Raw genomic sequence first — 18739 nt, forward strand, 5'->3', positions numbered from 1 at the left:
GACTCGCAGCACGCGGCCGGCTCCGCGGCGTGTCCTCGCAACACCTGTACGTACCGCGGATCCGTAACCCGACCGATAAAAACGGCCACGCGGAATCATGCGCGAGCCGACGACGGACGAGCGAACGAGCGAGCTAGCTAGCTCTACGGCACATCATCGGCGTCGGTATGCGGATACTCCACATTACGCTGTGCAGCGGAATGATCAGTGGCGATCGTTCGTGCGGAAGAAAAAAAATATACATGCTCACGCGGTGACGGTAACCCGACTTGTCCCTCAACGATCGATCGAACCCAAGGGAGTAACGAGACGAACGCGGCGAACGCACCTTGTCCCGAACCCACTTCTCGCGGAAGAACGACCAGAGAGCGACTCGAATGACAGAACAGGAACGAAAGGACGAACCTAACCTCAAGGAGGAGCGAGCTACTCCGCCGCGCAAGATCCGTCACCGGTAAGTCACGAGGCGTGCCCGTGTTGTTTAAGTAAAGTGGCTCGGGAATTCTTGCATTTTGAGCTCGTTGAATCGATACGAGTTCCCGAGTGGGAACATTCGCACGTTGATCAGCCGCGTTCGAGCGGTGGATCATCACGGGCGCGCCACCGCGCCGGGCCAATCAGCGTCACCTTCACGTCGCCTGATATTCCGCTCGGCCAATCGCCGCTCTTCCTTCATTTCTTTTTTTTGTGATAACGTCGCGTGAAAATCTATAAACTATACGTAAGAAACGATTATTTTTATATTTGAATTGTAATTTTCCGCTGCTACCGATTGCTGTTATTGAAAGTTTCTTTGTAGAAAGAAGATCTCGTATTATGTATAGCAATTTTAAGTTGAGCATTATCATCCTCCGATCATTTAATACTATCTATTCCGATCATTTACTACTATCTATTCCGGCATGTCTTCGAGGAACTGAGCTACTTGGCGAATGTAAAATTGAGCGCGCAATCATTAATGCATGACGTATTGATAAGCATAAATTTTGCATCAGGAATTGGTGCATTACAGGTGATTACTGAAAAACTCTTGTGAGGGTGATATCCATTTTAATAGAAAATTGAATAATGTAATGCGAATTGTTACGTGATCACACACATATATCTATCTCACTTGTAAATATAGGTTCTTATCTCTCTTGTTGATGATTACAGTTTAAAACAAATGCTCGTATAATCATTTTTGTGCGCGAGCACAGATTATCTCCACGTGGGATAAAAAGTGAGCCATTTGAAAAATGAGAACGAGTAGACTGGCGATTTGCATATCGGTAAATAGTATATACTGAATAACGTAACGTGTAAGTCATGTCGCTATGCATACAATAGCATCGCTAATCCATGATCCTTGAAACAAAGTAAACAAGAAATGTACTTCGACGTTTTTTACACCAAGCACACATGCGTCATACACTTTATTGCAAATTCGTTTTGCGTCCGTCATTCGCGAGACCGTCGAATCGACACGGTGGGAAACTCGGTTACCTCTCACGGCGGCCGCGTGAGAAGCAACAATTAAATTGAGCGAAAGCTTGAGAAAGGGCTGGGGAGAGACGCGCGAAATCGACGGGCGGAAAATCGATATCCTGCGGCGGGTATGATTTACAGAACGATCACGAATTACGGGACAGAAAAACCGAAAACGGAAAATAAGCGCGAAGTGATGATCTCGCGGCGGAATTGTCGAGGTCGCAATGACCGGCGACCCTTGAACCCAAGAGCACGCCTGGTAATCATGTTCCCTCGTACGACACACTCGCGTATGCGATGATGCTCCCCACGTGGGGCACTGCAAGTCTTCTACTTCGAACTTATTGGCCAGTCAGTGCCTCGCGCGTGATCCGACGATCGTCTCGTTACTCCTCACCGTCGTAAGCTTGCTCGCATTAGTCTTCCGACAACGCGACAACGTCGATCTTGTGCTTCGACTTTGAATGCCATTCCTCGCTGTAGGCAGAAAGGGGCCAAGGTGAAACGCAAGGTGTACCTGTGGTATGCTACGCAATCTTCTGGATTTCTTGTCTGGTACTTTCGTTAATTCGTATACATACCCGCGTTACATCGTACCTCTCTGTACTTCTCGCGACGAACGAGCGACCGTAGCCGCCAGCCGTAGACAGTAGTCACGGTAGCCACGGCGTACGCTCATTTTCTCTTCATTCCCGTCCCTTTAAGCCCCTTTTGTATCACGCGACCGCTTCAGAGCGATCTCTTCCGCTGCTTACCGAGGACACCGCTCGTTCGGAAGGCCCCCGGTTTCCTCCACGGTAACGCGATCCACCCAGTAGGACTTCTCTCCTAGGGTGAGTAAGCAAGTTTCACGAAACACCCTTACGATCGCTCCTGAGCGTCTATCCGAACGAGATCGATCCGCCGATTTGTCATCATGACTGCTTCTTACGATTGATTACCGAATAAACGGTTGTTGATCATAACGCATCGGATATATACGGGAATGTATTTTTGAAGGTAACGTCGAGCGCGCGGACGGGCAGCCAAGCGGGTACAAACCGTCCGATTCCTCCGATTCGGAGTCTACTACGAAGCCAATCCATCTTGTCGGTTCCTCAAGGACCGCTCGCGCGAAAGAAATGTCGGACGCACAGGTGAGCTTCGTCGTCGGGGAACCCGAGCTCGATCCCGATAGCGGTCCCGATCCTAGCGAGGTGCAAGAAATCGAGGATAGCTTCCCGGACGAAGGCAGCGATTTCAATTATTTGCAGATGCAGAACAATATTGTGCCAGGACCGGGCGAACGCCGCAAGCGTCTCAGGTGATTGTTCCTGTAATTATTAACGAGCAAAATTTCGAGTCTCCGACAGTCTTAAGACAGTATTATGAAGGAAGCTTTCGATTATTTCAGAAGTCTCGTCAATCGACGATGCTCGCATTCGATTTATTGTCCGCGTAAATTTTGAGCATCAGGACAATGTCGCTAGGAATTCTATAACTTTTGTAAATCTATGCAGTTACGTAACACGCGAGCCGTGTGCGCTAGTGCACTTGTAACACATGGAACGGAAAACGACATATTTTCTGTGGTTCTCTCTGACCTTTTTCCCCTTTGATTCCGTGACAATGAACGAACGTTTGAATATTCAAATAGACTTCCATCAAGCGAATCGCACAGGCGGTTTCCTTAAGTTCTTTAAGTATAATATATGTCCTCCGGATATTGCGTTATCGGAAATATTCGTTTTTAGATAATGCGCCAAATATTCGAGTTATGTAATATATTAATTAATACATATAATTACATTAGGATACATCTAATTCTACTTTATTGATTATCTGCTCGCAAGATACTCGTAAACGATTGATAACATAAAATTATTCCCCATTTTTAGAATGAAAAGTTCGTTTTCCTTCTTTTATCCGATTCAGTTTAGAAATCTAATTTACGCGTACGCGTGAAAAATACTAAGGTCTAAGGAGATAATTATATAATAGATACACGCGTAATCCTTTGATTTACGTGAGTTTGTAATCTTTGTTCATCCATTCGAACGTAAGCATGTAATATATACGTTTGCATAAGAAAAACCGAAGGAATGAGACCTTAAGAAAGTCAAAGACCTTTGAATTCCACTTTGACATATAACTGATGATGATTGCATTTTGATTGGCATGAAAATAAGCTCAATAAGCAAATTTCGAAATATCGTATACCAATACTATTAATATAATGCAATTTTGTTGTACTATAGTTCAATCTTACTGTACGCAATAATTACAAGACAAAAGGATGCCATTATCTTCCCGTTTCTTTATTTGTGTTAAAAAAAATGCAATAGCATATTTGTTAATATCATCTGGAAGTAAGAAACTACTTAGGAAACATATACAAAACATGTTACCGGAATTCAAACAAAATCATATCTTTCTAATCCTCATCAGGCATCACATGAGTCTCACGCACGTAAAAGTAGGGGAATCTCGGTGTGCGTCAAGAAAGAAAGTTATTTGGATAGTCAGTAAGAAACTCGTATTGAGCACCCGTCAGTGGATACTCGTCTTTGTAACGGGACGATCGACGCGGCGCCGAAGTGTATCCGTTCACATTTCTCAACTCTTCGTGGAAAGTCGAAGTTCGCGATTTGTTCGAGTAGTCTCCAAATCATACATATCGCTGTGATATAAAAATATTTTCTATAGCGTACTTCTTTTTTCCACAAATATCGTTGTGACAATAATATCATTGTACATCTTATATCTTTAAAGATTTAGTTCTTAGATTATATTTAGATTTAATCATCATTATTCATTGCTATCGTTGTGACGCTTGATGTAAATTGAAAGAATAGTTTTGCATTTTATTTGAACTTGGAAGTTTGTGCGGTTTCGTTTTATTCCTTGAGTATTTGTCGGAAGCAAAATAATTTGTGATACTTGTTTCGCTTATTGTTCTTCATAATGATAATATAATAATGTAGTAACATGTTAAATAATACATATCGAGGTCGCCAATTATGATGATTAACGCTTTTTATCATCGCTGCTTTTATCAAATTTTTCGCATCGTTTGGTGGACTAGAAACCAGGCCAAACATCGGACTAGCTGAAAATTTTAATATCTGCGAAATATTGCACGTATCATTATTCTGGATTTTACTGTTTCGCGTTTACTCATTTTTGGCATTGAACGTGAAGGCAATTGTGTTCGTTTCAACCGGAACCACATAATGAGACGCATAAAAAGATTCGTCTTGGCAGAAAATACAGAGAAGTATCCGAATTGGAAAAATTCGGACAATATATTAGTTCGCTTCTTTGAAAAGAGCACAACGAAAAGTAGTGATGAAAGCATTAAAGAGGAGGACATAGATGAATCGCGAGTGAAAAACCTGTCAACTGTGGGATTAACGTAATTTAATATTTTATTCTGTGAATACACACACACACATGAAATCGTAAGCATTAAGAAATTCATACATTATCCAAACGTATGCGTCGAGAGTAAATCTTTGGTATAAATATTTTAATCGATGAGTAAAATAATGAATAGCTTCAATCAATTATATATCGAAATATATCGAATATATATGTATATGTATATATTTTATATATATATTTATGTAAATATGTATGAATATGTAAGACAAACAGATCGTTTAAAACAAATGTACATTTCTTAATGTCATTTACATATTCAGTGATACAGTTTTACTTGTCAACAACATAAACCAGTATTTATTACTAGAATTTTAAGTAAAATGTCGTGATGTATGAGATAGACGAAATAAACCGAAGGCTAAAGCTATAAAATATCATAAGTGAAACGTCATCATATCGTATTGTGCAAGCTATTTAAGAAATTCGTCCTAATACTCTATTTTCTATACGTCACTCGTGTCTTTGGACGCGTTGATAACATGAGACGTTTTTGCTCGTAATAAATGCAAATCATTGGTTGATATATTTTTTATTTACTGATATAATTCGTGAAATTTTATAATAAATAAATATACCATTGAGCATTATGATACAAACATTTATAAATGTATGCATGTATTATTTGATAGGCCCAGCATGTCGCAGGGTACGGTGATGATTCAAGCACAAAATCGACTACAAGAAAAGGATTTCACTGTTGCGACACCCGAAGAGTTTGTCCATCGTTTCGGAGGCACCAGGGTTATCAACAAGGTAATTCCTCACTAGAGCACGCGTGTGTGTCTCACACTTTGAGCATTCTGAAACTATCAAAGCCATTAGCCAAGGATCGTTTATACAGAGTTTGTGGACTTTTTTTAGGTGCTAATCGCCAACAATGGTATCGCAGCGGTTAAATGTATGCGATCGATTCGACGATGGTCATACGAGATGTTTAAAAACGAGAGAGCCGTGCGCTTCGTGGTGATGGTCACGCCAGAAGATCTAAAGGCCAATGCAGAGTACATCAAAATGGCAGACCAATACGTGCCTGTACCGGGTGGAACCAACAACAACAACTATGCTAATGTAGAACTGATTGTCGATATCGCGTTACGTACTCAGGTCCAAGCAGTTTGGGCCGGATGGGGCCACGCTTCGGAAAATCCTAAATTGCCGGAACTACTCCACAAAAATAACATCTGCTTTATTGGTATAAATATAAAAAAAAACCCGATTAATAAAATAGAAAAGAGAGAAAAAATACGCGCAATTGCGATATCGTCGTAGAAAATTTTCGTGAACTTTGTCAATACCTGCGCGTCGATTATTGCATCTTCGTGCGCTTGTATGTACATTTTCACATTTCTGTGTCTTCTGCTAGGACCATCCGAGAAGGCTATGTGGGCGTTAGGTGACAAAATCGCGTCCAGTATAGTCGCGCAAACGGCGGATGTACCCACTCTTCCTTGGTCAGGTTCGGAATTAAAAGCACATTATAGCGGGAAAAAGATTAAAATATCGTCGGAACTTTTCAAAAAAGGATGCGTCGCCAGCGTGGAAGAATGTCTAGCGGCGGCTAACAAAATCGGCTTTCCAATCATGGTGAAAGCGAGCGAAGGTGGTGGCGGTAAAGGCATTAGGAAGGTCGAAAACGCTGAGGAAATACCCACCTTGTTTAGGTAAATCTTCTTTAATTTTTACAACATAGCAACTCGCAGATAATTCATTTTCATTACAAGAATTTCTAACATTTAGGCAGGTGCAGGCCGAAATACCTGGATCGCCGATATTCATTATGAAGCTAGCTAGGTGCGCTCGTCACTTGGAGGTGCAATTGCTGGCCGATAATTATGGTAACGCGATATCATTGTTCGGACGCGACTGCTCCATTCAAAGAAGACATCAAAAGATCATTGAAGAGGCACCGGCTGTAATCGCCAAACCAGAAGTTTTCGAAGAGATGGAAAAAGTAGGTATATCATTAAATACGTACTGAGCAAAGATTAGATCATGCTATTAATCGTCTGGTATTAAATGATAGGCTGCTGTGAGATTAGCGAAAATGGTGGGATACGTTAGCGCAGGTACCGTCGAGTATCTGTACGACACATCCGGCCGATATTATTTCCTGGAATTGAATCCTCGCCTCCAAGTGGAACATCCTTGTACCGAGATGGTATCGGATGTAAATCTACCGGCGGCCCAATTGCAGATAGCGATGGGCTTACCATTGAATCACATCAAGGATATTCGTCTTTTGTACGGTGAAAGTCCCTGGGGTAATAGCCCGATCGATTTCGATCAACCGCGTCACAAGCCGCAGCCGTGGGGTCACGTTATCGCGGCTAGAATCACTAGCGAAAATCCGGACGAGGGTGAGACTGCTTTCTACTACGCAACATAGTAGTTATAAATAATCTGTATATAAAGTATAACTCGAATTTCAGGCTTCAAGCCAAGTTCCGGTACGGTGCAGGAGTTGAATTTTCGATCGTCCAAGAACGTGTGGGGTTATTTCTCGGTTGGGGCGTCAGGTGGGCTTCACGAGTTCGCAGATTCGCAGTTTGGCCATTGCTTCTCATGGGGTGAAGATCGCAATCAAGCTAGAGAGAATTTAGTCGTAGCTCTGAAAGAATTGAGCATCAGAGGCGATTTCAGAACAACGGTCGAATATTTGATCACGTTGTTGGAAACCGAGTCCTTTCTACAGAATAATATAGATACCGCCTGGCTCGATTTGCTGATCGCGGAACGCGTTCAAAGCGACAAACCGGACGTCTTACTTGCCGTTACGTGTGGAGCGCTTCATATAGCCGACAGAACGATCACAGCTGCTTTTGCTGGTTTCCAAACAGCCTTGGAGAAAGGCCAGATACAAGCCAGCAATGATTTAGATCATGTCGTTGATGTAAGTTTATACTCTAATTTGATAAATGCTGTGTGCAAAATCGTTGAATTTATTCAAGAGTAATTTTATTTTAACGTTGAAAATATTCATAGATTTCTACTGTATATTACAGATTGAGCTTATCAATGATGGATACAAGTATAAAGTACAAGCTGCCAAATCTGGCCCCAACAGCTACTTTCTCGTGATGAATGGTTCTTACAAAGAAGTCGAGATCCATCGCATGTCGGACGGAGGACTGCTGCTCTCGGTGGACGGTGCCAGTTTTACAACTTACATGCGGGAAGAGGTAGATCGTTACAGAATCATCATTGGAAACCAAACGTGTATTTTCGAGAAGGACAATGATCCGTCTCTATTAAGATCACCGTCGGCCGGCAAATTAATCAATTTCTTGGTCGAAGATGGTGGCCATGTTGATGCGGGTCAGGCATATGCCGAAATCGAAGTGATGAAAATGATCATGACCGTGACCGCCAGTGAAGTGGGTAGCGTCTTCTATGTAAAGAGACCGGGTGCTGTATTGGAAGCCGGCACGTTGATCGCGCATCTCGAGCTTGACAATCCATCTTTGGTGACAAAAGCGCAAGAATACTCGGGACAATTCCTCGCAGCAACCACACCCGCTGTACCGGAGAAACTCAATCATCTTCACTCCAAGTATCGAGACGCCCTGGAAAATACTCTGGCTGGCTACTGTTTGCCGGATCCGTATCATCTGCCGCGTTTGCGCGAGTTCATCGAGAAATTCATGTGCTCGCTACGCGATCCTAATCTGCCGCTGCTGGAATTGCAGGAGGTGATCGCGACTATATCGGGCAGGATCCCCATTTCGGTGGAGAAAAAAATTCGCAAGTTAATGTCTTTGTACGAGCGAAACATCACGTCGATCCTCGCTCAGTTCCCTAGTCAACAGATCGCCGCGGTGATCGACGGACACGCGGCGACACTGTCAAAGCGAGCCGAGCGGGATGTGTTCTTCCTAACTACTCAAGCCATCGTGCAATTGGTGCAGAGATACCGAAATGGCATACGCGGTCGAATGAAAACTGCCGTACACGAACTTCTTCGACAGTATTACACGGTCGAAAGTCAATTCCAACAGGGGCACTACGACAAATGCGTATCCGCGCTGATAGAAAAATACAAGGACGATGTGACCACCATAACCGGTATGATCTTTAGTCATAATCAAGTGATGAAGAAGAATATTCTGGTCACTATGCTGATCGATCATCTCTGGACCAACGAGCCCGGTCTTACCGACGAGCTCTCGAGCACACTGACCGAACTGACCAGTCTGAATCGCACGGAACATAGTCGCGTCGCGTTGAGAGCCAGGCAGGTGTTAATCGCCGCCCATCAACCCGCCTATGAGCTCAGACATAATCAAATGGAATCGATATTTCTCTCAGCGGTGGATATGTACGGGCATGATTTCCATCCGGAAAATCTGCAGAAACTCATTCTCTCGGAAACATCCATTTTCGATATACTTCACGATTTCTTCTATCATATGAACCGCGCGGTGTGCAATGCGGCCTTGGAGGTTTACGTGCGACGTGCTTATATCAGCTACGAGCTCACATGTTTGCAACATCTAGAGCTGTCTGGTGAGATTCCATTAGTGTACTTTCAATTTGTTTTGCCCAGCAACCACCCTAATCGTCAGAATCAGTCCCTGGTGGATCACAGAGCTGGCGCAATGGCAGCCTTTCAGGATCTCGAGCAATTCAGCCAATACACCGATGAGATCCTAGATTTGCTGGACGATCTATCGAGTCCTGTGCCGGTAGTGTCAGCGAAGCTGCTGGAGGCGGTGGAAGCTGTTGGTAGTGAGTCGCGACACAGCACATCGATCAACGTGTCTGTGAGCGCGGCAGAGGCACCGGCGGCGGCGACGACAACAGCGGTGACCAATGACGAGTCTGCCGAACCGGTTCACATACTTAGCATTTCAGTTAAAGAGAACGGTACCGAGGACGACGCCACCATGGCAAGGTTGTTTGGAGATTGGTGCGCGAAAAACAAGGACGAGCTGGTGTCTCGCGGTATCCGAAGAGTGACATTCGCCGCGCTCAAACGGAGGCAGTTCCCCAAATTCTTCAGCTTCCGCCAGCGAGACAATTTCGTCGAGGACAGAATCTATCGGCATCTCGAGCCCGGTTGCGCCTTCCAGTTGGAACTGAATCGTATGAGGACCTACGATCTCGAGGCCCTGCCAACATCCAATCAGAAGATGCATCTGTATCTCGGGCAAGCAAAAGTCGCGAAGGGCCAGCAAGTTACGGACTATCGCTTTTTCATTCGCTCGATCATACGGCATTCCGATCTCATCACGAAGGAAGCCAGCTTCGATTATCTCCACAACGAGGGCGAACGCGTTCTGCTCGAAGCCATGGACGAGTTGGAAGTCGCGTTCTCGCATCCGCTAGCGAAGCGCACCGAATGCAATCACATTTTCTTAAACTTCGTGCCTACGGTCATCATGGACCCCAACAGAATAGAAGAGAGCGTAACCAGCATGGTGCTACGTTACGGGCCAAGATTGTGGAAGTTACACGTTCGACAGGCAGAAATCAAGATGACTATCCGGCCAGCTCCGGGAAAACCGACCTCAAACGTGCGTCTTTGCATCGCTAACGACAGCGGCTACAGCATTGATTTGCATCTCTACACGGAAGCTACCGATCCCAAAACGGGTATCATCCGTTTCGAATCTTACCCGCCTACGACAGCGAACGCGACCAATTGGAGGCCTGGTCCCATGCACGGCCTTCCGATCTCCACGCCATATCTGACCAAAGACTATCTTCAAGCAAAGAGATTTCAGGCGCAGAGCGCAGGCACAACTTACGTCTACGACCTACCGGACATGTTCCGGCAGCAGCTTGAAAAATTATGGCACAAATATAAAGAAGAAAGATCAGTGAACGACAATCAAACTCCGATCACGATTCCTAGTCCGGTGATGGATGTTGTAGAGCTGGTGTTAGAGGGAGAACAGCTGGTCGAACAAAAGCGATTGCCAGGCGAGAACGACATCGGCATGATCGCGTGGCGATTGACCTTGTACACCCCGGAATATCCAGACGGTAGGGACATCATACTCATCGCTAACGATTTAACGTTCATGATAGGCTCATTTGGGGTGCGCGAGGATCTGGTATTCTACAGAGCCTCCGAGAAAGCGAGGCAGCTCGGGTGTCCACGAATATACTTCGCCGCAAATTCTGGAGCTCGTATTGGTCTGGCCGAAGAGGTAAAGGCTCTCTTTAGAATCGCATGGGAGGACGAGAACGAGCCGGAGAAAGGTTTTAAATACATATATCTCACTCCGGATGATTACGCGCGCCTGGCACCTTTCAACTCGGTGAAAGCCTCGTTGATCGAGGATCCCGCAGGAGAATCTCGTTACAAGATTACCGACATCATCGGCAAGGATGGTAACGATGTGGGTGTAGAGAATTTGAAATACGCCGGTCTAATCGCGGGGGAAACATCGAGAGCCTACGACCAGATAATTACCATCTCTATAGTATCGTGCCGAGCGATCGGTATCGGTGCTTACTTGTTGCGTCTTGGCCAAAGAGTAATTCAAATTGAAAACTCGCACATCATTCTCACCGGATACAAAGCATTGAATGCTGTGTTGGGACGTGAGGTATATGCCAGTAACAATCAATTGGGAGGCACGCAAATTATGCACAATAACGGAGTGTCCCACGCGACTGATGCTCGAGACCTGGATGGAGTAGCAACTGTCCTAAAGTGGATCAGTTACTTCCCTAAACACAAAGGCGCGCCGTTGCCAATAATATCGCCCGTCCAGGACCCGATCGATCGAGAAATCACTTATATGCCTACGAAAACGGCTTATGATCCGAGATGGATGATAGAAGGCAGGCATTGCAGTGAGTCGAGCACTTGGGAAAGCGGCTTCTTCGACCGCGGCTCGTGGCACGTAAGTCTTAATTTTTCTTCCTGTATATTATACGTAATTTATACATATTATATCGTTCATTCACATCCGCTGTGCTATTAACATAGGAAATTATGAGACCGTGGGCACAAACGGTGGTCACGGGACGAGCTAGGCTCGGCGGTATACCTTGTGGTATTATTGCTGTTGAGACGAGAACAGTCGAACTGCATTTACCAGCCGATCCAGCCAATCTAGATTCAGAAGCCAAAACTGTATCCCAAGCGGGACAAGTATGGTTCCCAGATAGCGCGTATAAAACTGCACAGGCTATCCAGGATTTCGGAAAGGAAGAATTGCCGCTGTTCATCTTCGCTAATTGGAGAGGCTTCTCTGGTGGTATGAAAGGTAAGTTACACTGTTTAACTACTTACTGTCGTTATTACTTGATTAAATTATTCTTACTCGTATTCACGAATTACTTCATTGTTCTTGCTTATAGATATGTATGAGCAAATTATGAAATTTGGCGCGTACATTGTGGATGGATTACGACAATATTGCAAGCCAGTGTTCGTTTATATTCCGCCAAATGCAGAACTTAGAGGTGGCGCTTGGGCGGTGGTGGATCCCATGATAAACCCTCGTTTTATGGAAATGTTTGCTGACAATACTAGTAAGGGCGGCGTCTTGGAACCTGAGGCTCTTGTGGAAGTCAAATTTCGTCAGAAGGACATTGTGAAGACCATACACAGAATCGATCCAGTTGTACACAAAATAAAAGTAAATATAGTAACTGCCTATGTTTTTATTGTGCTTAAGTAATCGAAGTAATCTGATATGTAACATTCATGCAATACGTGCTTGTAGGAAAAATTGGCGACGGTGAACACAGCGGAGGAACGAACCGAGCTCGAAGCACAGATCAGTAAACGTGAGGAACTTTTGGAACCGATGTATCGTCAAGCTGCCGTTCACTTCGCTGATCTTCATGATACGCCTGAGAGAATGTTTGAGAGAAACACAATTCAGGAGATAATACCGTGGAAAAAGGCACGACGACTATTTTACTGGCGGTTACGGCGCAGACTTTTGGAAGAGGAAATTAAGAACGATATCTTAGCGACGCAGCCTAGTCTCGACGTCAGGCAGGTAGGAGCGATGCTACGACGCTGGTTTATCGAGGACAAGGGCGCGACGGAATCATACTTATGGGATCAAGATGAAGCTGCGGCTTGTTGGCTGGAGGCACAACGTAAAACTGACAACAGTGTTGTATCGCGTAATATAATGTGCGTGAAAAGGGATGCGGTAATAACGCGTATCAAGGAGGCTCTGGAGACCTGTCCGGAAATAAAATTGGATGCGGTATTGGAGATCGCACACAGATTACAGCCGGCCGAACGGGCGGAGTTGCAAAGAACGTTAACGCAGTTAGAAACGAGGCAGGAGCATCACAATGACTCAACAGTTTCGCCCTGAGTACATTGATGTAAGAGAATTTGTTTGATGTCACGTATTCCAGCTTATTAATGATTAATGGACAAATAGTACAATTTATCATCTTCCTGAATGATTCATATCAATTCAAATATTCTGGTATTAAGGATCAATAATCATGCAGGCTATATTGTGAATAATTGGAATATTTCTGAAGATTCACTTTCGTCGAGCTTGATGGAAATTCGAATATTTATTCAGGATGATTCAGGATTATGTCATATATATATTAAAAATAGTAGAATCTCGGTAATTTAAATCTCAGCAAGTTTTACTTTAGAGTCAAATATCTTTAATACCGGTCTTTCTATGCGCTTCATATATTAGCGAAAAAAATATAATATATTTAATATATTTAAATATATATTTCTAAATATATGATAAAATTAAAAAATAAAGAGAAACGCGTCTGTGACGATGAAAAATGGAGAATAGTATATACAAAGGGAGTACAAAGAGTTTTGTCTTCAAATATCGTACGTTTCTTCGGTTACAAATTTCTCGACAAGTTTTAAATTGATTTTTATCTGCAAGAAGATAAAGAATAACTTTAAAGAATACTAAGAATTTTTGTCGGGGCTTTCAAACATCCAAAAACCCAAAAATTTTGATAACCAGAGTCTGAAAGTAAGCTTCGTTATCAAGGCAAATCAATGACATTATTATCTATAAAAATATATCAAAATGCGCGCGTTAAGTTTTTAATTCTTTCTCAATTAATATATTTTTTGTTATAAAAAGAATCAGAATTGTGAGAGTTATATTTATTTCTTAGCCTCTTGTATGTGTATCTGAAAAAACATTTTTTGCTAAGAATAAGATATCAAACATATAGCTTCCCACCTTTTTGGCTTCCTATATGTGTACATCTGAAAAAACATGCGTTACTAAAATACAGCATTCTGTATATAATTACACAGTTACATGTTTGCTGGTATATTTATAATCTATATTTATTTTTTAAAGAGAAACATTGTAATTTAATGTTAAATACAATTGTGCAGTTGTCACACTTCAGTGACATTCTTTCACAATGTGTGTAACAAAAGTATAATAACAATGTATATTCGTGTACAGCATTCATCTCTTTATATATATTTTTTACTGCGTTCAGGATAAATATCTCTTTTTTTCTAAACTTTTTGTCAACCAACTCTTATCGCAAAACTACGGCTAAAACACTTCACTTAAAAATTATTAATTATAATGGAAAAACTTGTAGAATCTTTTATACATGTATTCATTCTAATCAATATCACGTACGATTCTTTTGTATCATCAATGGCACGTTTTTATCACAAGAATCACCATGTCTTTTTATATTTTATACATCTTATAGTAATTACTATGTGGATTATATATATATATTTTTACTTAATCGATTATATACATGTAAACAATCTTGTAAAAAATTTAAAATTCTATATAATTTATATAATAGAAATCTATAGAGAAAATCTTCAAAAAACAGGTATCTGACTACGATGTACATCCGTTAGATCATCATCTAGAGTAAGTAATATCATGAACGAAAAGAACATTGCTAATGCCGAAAGAAAATGCCAAATGTCATGAAAATCAAAGAAGCTCCACAATACACATGGTCTGTTGTATCCGCGAGATTGGGCTGGCGTGAGGTTCCATGATATAGTTTTATTCACAAAGAAGTATAAAGCTGCTCCCCAAAACGTCACGGACAAGACAATATAAATTACAGGAGTAAGAAGAATTCGTTCCCTATGACATAGCTAAAAGAAGAAAAGACTTATTATAGTTAAGAGAATGTACATGAAAATATTTTCAACTTTCACTAGCTTTCTAGAGATGCAAAGAATGTACATACCTTCATCACTATATAGAAGAGAGTGTATAATATTAAATTGGCCATTAATATGTATAATAAAAATGTAGCGAAGTTGTCTTCGTGATACATATTTCCAAACACCGCGAGGCCAATGTTACATAAATTCGCTAGTAGCAGCATCACGAATCTTGCTGGATAAAGCGGCCGCAATAAATGCCATACGCCGCAGCGTGCATCGTGCTTGAGTGTCTGCGGAATAACAGAATAACAAAGTAACTAATGTCTCGCGGCGATACAGAGTATTATGAAGACACACCTGTATTAATCTCCTAAAAACGCTTCTATTAAATTTGCAACGCCCCATGTAATATATTTGTACAGTCAGTAGGAAGTATATCGATAAGTGCAAGATAGTAAATATCACCCAGAAGCAAGTGGAGCCATTTAGTACTCCGATGAGTCCTACGAATATTATGAGAGCCAGAATCCCAAAGGTTACTGGTGCTCTGGCGTTTATGTCAGGATGACGATTTTGATAGATCTTTATCATACATAGCACTGCGATCACATACATGAAGCTAGTGTCTGTAACAAATAAAACGATTAACAAATAAAGGTGTGTGTGCGCACGTGAGATCGAATTGCACTTGAAATATATCACGATTATTTCTACCCACCGAATTGAAAATTGCTGTGGCTAGGACACACGTGGTAACTCGCCGATAATATGCCTTCCATTATTAGCGCGATGCCCATTGCGTAAAACAGGCCGTAGTGTTGCGGTATACCGTAACATTTAGTCTTCTCGTTGTCCGCTTCACTATGCTCTCGAGAATACGTTAGAAATATAAACAACAATCCGAACATGACGTATCCAAAGTTTGAAAACACGTGGTTGAAGTCGGATAGCAGTCCCAGCGGATGTGCGCACAGAAAGTTATAGTAGCACATGTCTTGATTTCCGGTCGTGTGAAGCACACGTTGATACGTTATCGCTAATTGAACGACCGGCAGTGTATAGAATACCGCTACGGTTGCCAGATAATATAAATACAGACGAGATTTGTGACGCAGTATTCTCGGTTCCTTCCGAGCGAGATCGCAAACCGACAGAACGAGCTTTGTTCGTATGACATCCTTATCGGTGAGAGCGTCCTCCATTAAATCTATATCATCCTCGTCCAGCGATGAATCTTCCTCCACGGAATCCCATTGTTTCGGGCTGACCTAAACGTTTCGGTTATTGTAAATGTATTCGACTCGCTACGAATATACATTCGCGGAATGCGCGGGGGAAAAATTATTCATTTTATTCACCTCCCCTACCATCGAAGGGCTGGCTACGTTCTCATCTTGACTTTGCTCGTTCATCGGTTCCTGTTCCAGCGTTCTTCCCTCTCTGATCTTGAATACTATCACAACCGTTACGTAAAATATGCAGAAACATAATACAATTCCCGCCGCTGATGTCGACGCAATGATGTAGTCCCGTTTGGTAATGGTGGGATTTATAATTAACGTAACGTTTTTAGTACGAAGTGGATTGCTACCGGACATCGCAGTCCCATTGCAGTCGGTATCGTCTTCCTTGACAACGAGTACGACGAAAAAACCTAACGGATAAGCCTCTCTCTGAAATAAACATTTCAATGTTATTTTATATCATATAAAATTTTGTGTACGTGCCAATCGCTTGTAAGCTATTATGTATATTATACTACTCACCGGCACTGTGATACCACCTAATCTACTAACGGTTTGCCAGTGTCCAGAAAATTCGATGTTTCGTTCCAAATCAAGTACAGGACACTGCAAGAGAAAAAAAGAGAGATTTAGAAACAGAAATATTAGTTGTTAATTACATCGAGAATTAATTATATCGTATCGTCGTTAACTCACCGATGTATTTTGAACAGACACGGTCATACAGATGTCGCTATCCGATTCGACGCGAACAATAAGGGAAGAAAAATTTTCAACCTGCTTTGAAAAGATGTAACCGTAATATATGGGCTCAGATGGAGAAACTTCCACCGCTACTTCATTTCCGGAACTGCAAAGAATAGTTGTAATTGATGAGGGATCAACTATTTTTTAAATATATTTTCTTCAAGATCTTGTTTAATGTTACATACCTTAAATAAAAGTCTTTTACTTCCGCTACGGTCAAATTAAAGAAAACATTTTCATGACTAGCTGTAGAAATACCAACGATAACAAATTCTGTTTCGTCCTTTGGTGCGTATCGGTAATATTTCGTTGAACATAGAGTTCGACTAGTTTTATTGTACGTTACATAATCAACATTCTTGCTATTGACTAATAAAGGTATCTGCCAAGACAGAATACTTGTTGTTTGGCGCACCACTACTATCAGTGGGAAACTATGAGTTGCATTACTTTCTATTTTTATTCTTGCCGTTTCCAAGGATATCTATAAGTATATATTATAATTTTACCAATTACCAATAAAATAACTCGATAAAATATAAAAATAATTAGTTTCATAAATAATTACATTGCTAGCGGGATATAAAAACATATATTCCATGGTAGCATTTGTAATCTTTGGATAATTTTGTCCATAGTCAGCTTGAATGATGATTGGAGAAAAAGGGGATAACGAAGATGAGGCTCGTACAAGAACCAGTAGTAAGATAATCAATCCTAAAGAATTTTGCATCTTCATTGGGCTTACTGGAAGAAAGGTGAAATAATTTAAAGAAGTCATTCATCGAAAGTGTATAACCATATAAGATATATATTAAATACTGACATCTAGTATTCGATTGATACTAGGCATCGAAAATTGATATTAGAATGAAGATAAACCGAAAATGTCAAAATAAACGATACAGTAAAAAACAATAAAATTACCATTAGCCATTCTTCATGAAACATAAAGCACGTAAATGCATTTCTTTTCTTTTCCACCTAAGTTTTCCACATAAATGAATTAGCTTCTGTATAGTATTCTGTATGGTATTCCTCTGCTTGATTACATCGATGTCATTACGATGTAATTCACGCAGTTAAGGAAATCGAAATGTTTTGAACGCACTAATTTTACTTCACTGCCTTACTCTTGTATCTTCTTCACAAGTAACACGTCAAAGTATTTTAACTTTGCAAAATGCAAAATGCATATATGACACTGCTCTGACAGCTGTATCACGCATAAACATCCGAAGTGTATACACTGTATGCACTGTATACTCAAGTGTATACATCGTATACACAACAGGTAAGGTTAAAGGTTGCGGTTCAGTTGATGCTTCAAATGCTTCAAAACATTTTCTATCCTTTTCCTTCTTTCAAATCCAAAGAAGGAAAGAAAGTATTTTGAAACATTTGAATCAAAAAACATTATCCAATGAGCATGTACAGAGAAGCAATCCACTAATATTTGTTATGTATCTAAACAGTGGCATTTTTTTTATATTAGAAACGTATTTTATATTAAAAATGTATTGGCTACTTTCTACATCGCATTCAATATATCAATGAGTCATAGATTGAGTCATATTACTGATCACAAATACGTTATCAAACAGTTTTGTCAAATTACAAGAACCTTATCGCTATCAGTAATCGATCATCACGTTCAAATCCATCTCGCTTGACGTATGAAACGTTATTATCTCTCATGAAATATTATTATTTATCTTGAACAAATCCAAAACATAAAGCTGGTATCGAAGTGGAACGATAGACCAACAGAGCGCAGCCA

The 18739-nt window shown here is 41.4% G+C and overlaps 2 protein-coding genes across 8 annotated transcripts; one reads left to right on the forward strand and one right to left on the reverse strand.

The window, feature by feature from the left end:
- Positions 1–127: 127 nt before the first annotated feature.
- LOC105281132 (acetyl-CoA carboxylase) lies at positions 128–14167 on the forward strand. Of its 7 annotated transcripts, none has more exons than XM_011342155.2 (12): positions 128–454; positions 2470–2773; positions 5523–5646; positions 5755–6085; positions 6257–6554; positions 6631–6844; positions 6917–7250; positions 7323–7783; positions 7896–11747; positions 11834–12113; positions 12208–12488; positions 12576–14167. In XM_011342155.2, the coding sequence occupies exons 2-12, from the start codon at positions 2592–2594 to the stop codon at positions 13185–13187; spliced, it is 6969 nt and encodes a 2322-aa protein (XP_011340457.1). In that variant the 5' UTR covers positions 128–454; positions 2470–2591; the 3' UTR covers positions 13188–14167. The 7 variants fall into 7 exon arrangements, with proteins under 7 accessions (XP_011340457.1, XP_011340459.1, XP_011340458.1 ...); XM_011342156.2 differs by lacking the exon at positions 128–454 and adding an exon at positions 461–2303; XM_020032174.2 differs by lacking the exon at positions 128–454 and adding an exon at positions 461–2073.
- On the reverse strand, positions 14143–18244 carry LOC105281266 (SID1 transmembrane family member 1). The gene is made up of 10 exons (XM_026969808.1): positions 17887–18244; positions 17528–17706; positions 17145–17443; positions 16909–17062; positions 16735–16818; positions 16327–16641; positions 15687–16236; positions 15326–15594; positions 15049–15258; positions 14143–14953 (listed from the first exon to the last, which is right to left on the reverse strand). The coding sequence occupies exons 1-10, from the start codon at positions 17894–17896 to the stop codon at positions 14666–14668; spliced, it is 2358 nt and encodes a 785-aa protein (XP_026825609.1). The 5' UTR covers positions 17897–18244; the 3' UTR covers positions 14143–14665.
- Positions 18245–18739: the final 495 nt, after the last annotated feature.

Source organism: Ooceraea biroi, chromosome 5 (genome assembly GCF_003672135.1).
Source record: "Ooceraea biroi isolate clonal line C1 chromosome 5, Obir_v5.4, whole genome shotgun sequence".
Taxonomy (NCBI): Eukaryota; Metazoa; Arthropoda; class Insecta; order Hymenoptera; family Formicidae; genus Ooceraea; species Ooceraea biroi.

Bases quoted from the DNA above. Each gene is read 5' to 3' on its own strand.
- LOC105281266 (XM_026969808.1), bottom strand. The intron at 17,063-17,144 runs GTATGTAACATT...TATTCTTTGCAG, and splicing joins GTAAAAGACTTTTATTTAAG to TTCCGGAAATGAAGTAGCGG. The intron at 15,595-15,686 runs GTGGGTAGAAAT...TATTTGTTACAG, and splicing joins CCACAGCAATTTTCAATTCG to ACACTAGCTTCATGTATGTG.
- LOC105281132 (XM_020032174.2), top strand. From the start codon at position 1,995: ATGCTACGCAATCTTCTGGATTTCTTGTCTGGTACTTTCGTTAATTCG. The intron at 6,086-6,256 runs GTATAAATATAA...GTCTTCTGCTAG, and splicing joins AAATAACATCTGCTTTATTG to GACCATCCGAGAAGGCTATG. The intron at 12,489-12,575 runs GTAAATATAGTA...ACGTGCTTGTAG, and splicing joins CAGTTGTACACAAAATAAAA to GAAAAATTGGCGACGGTGAA.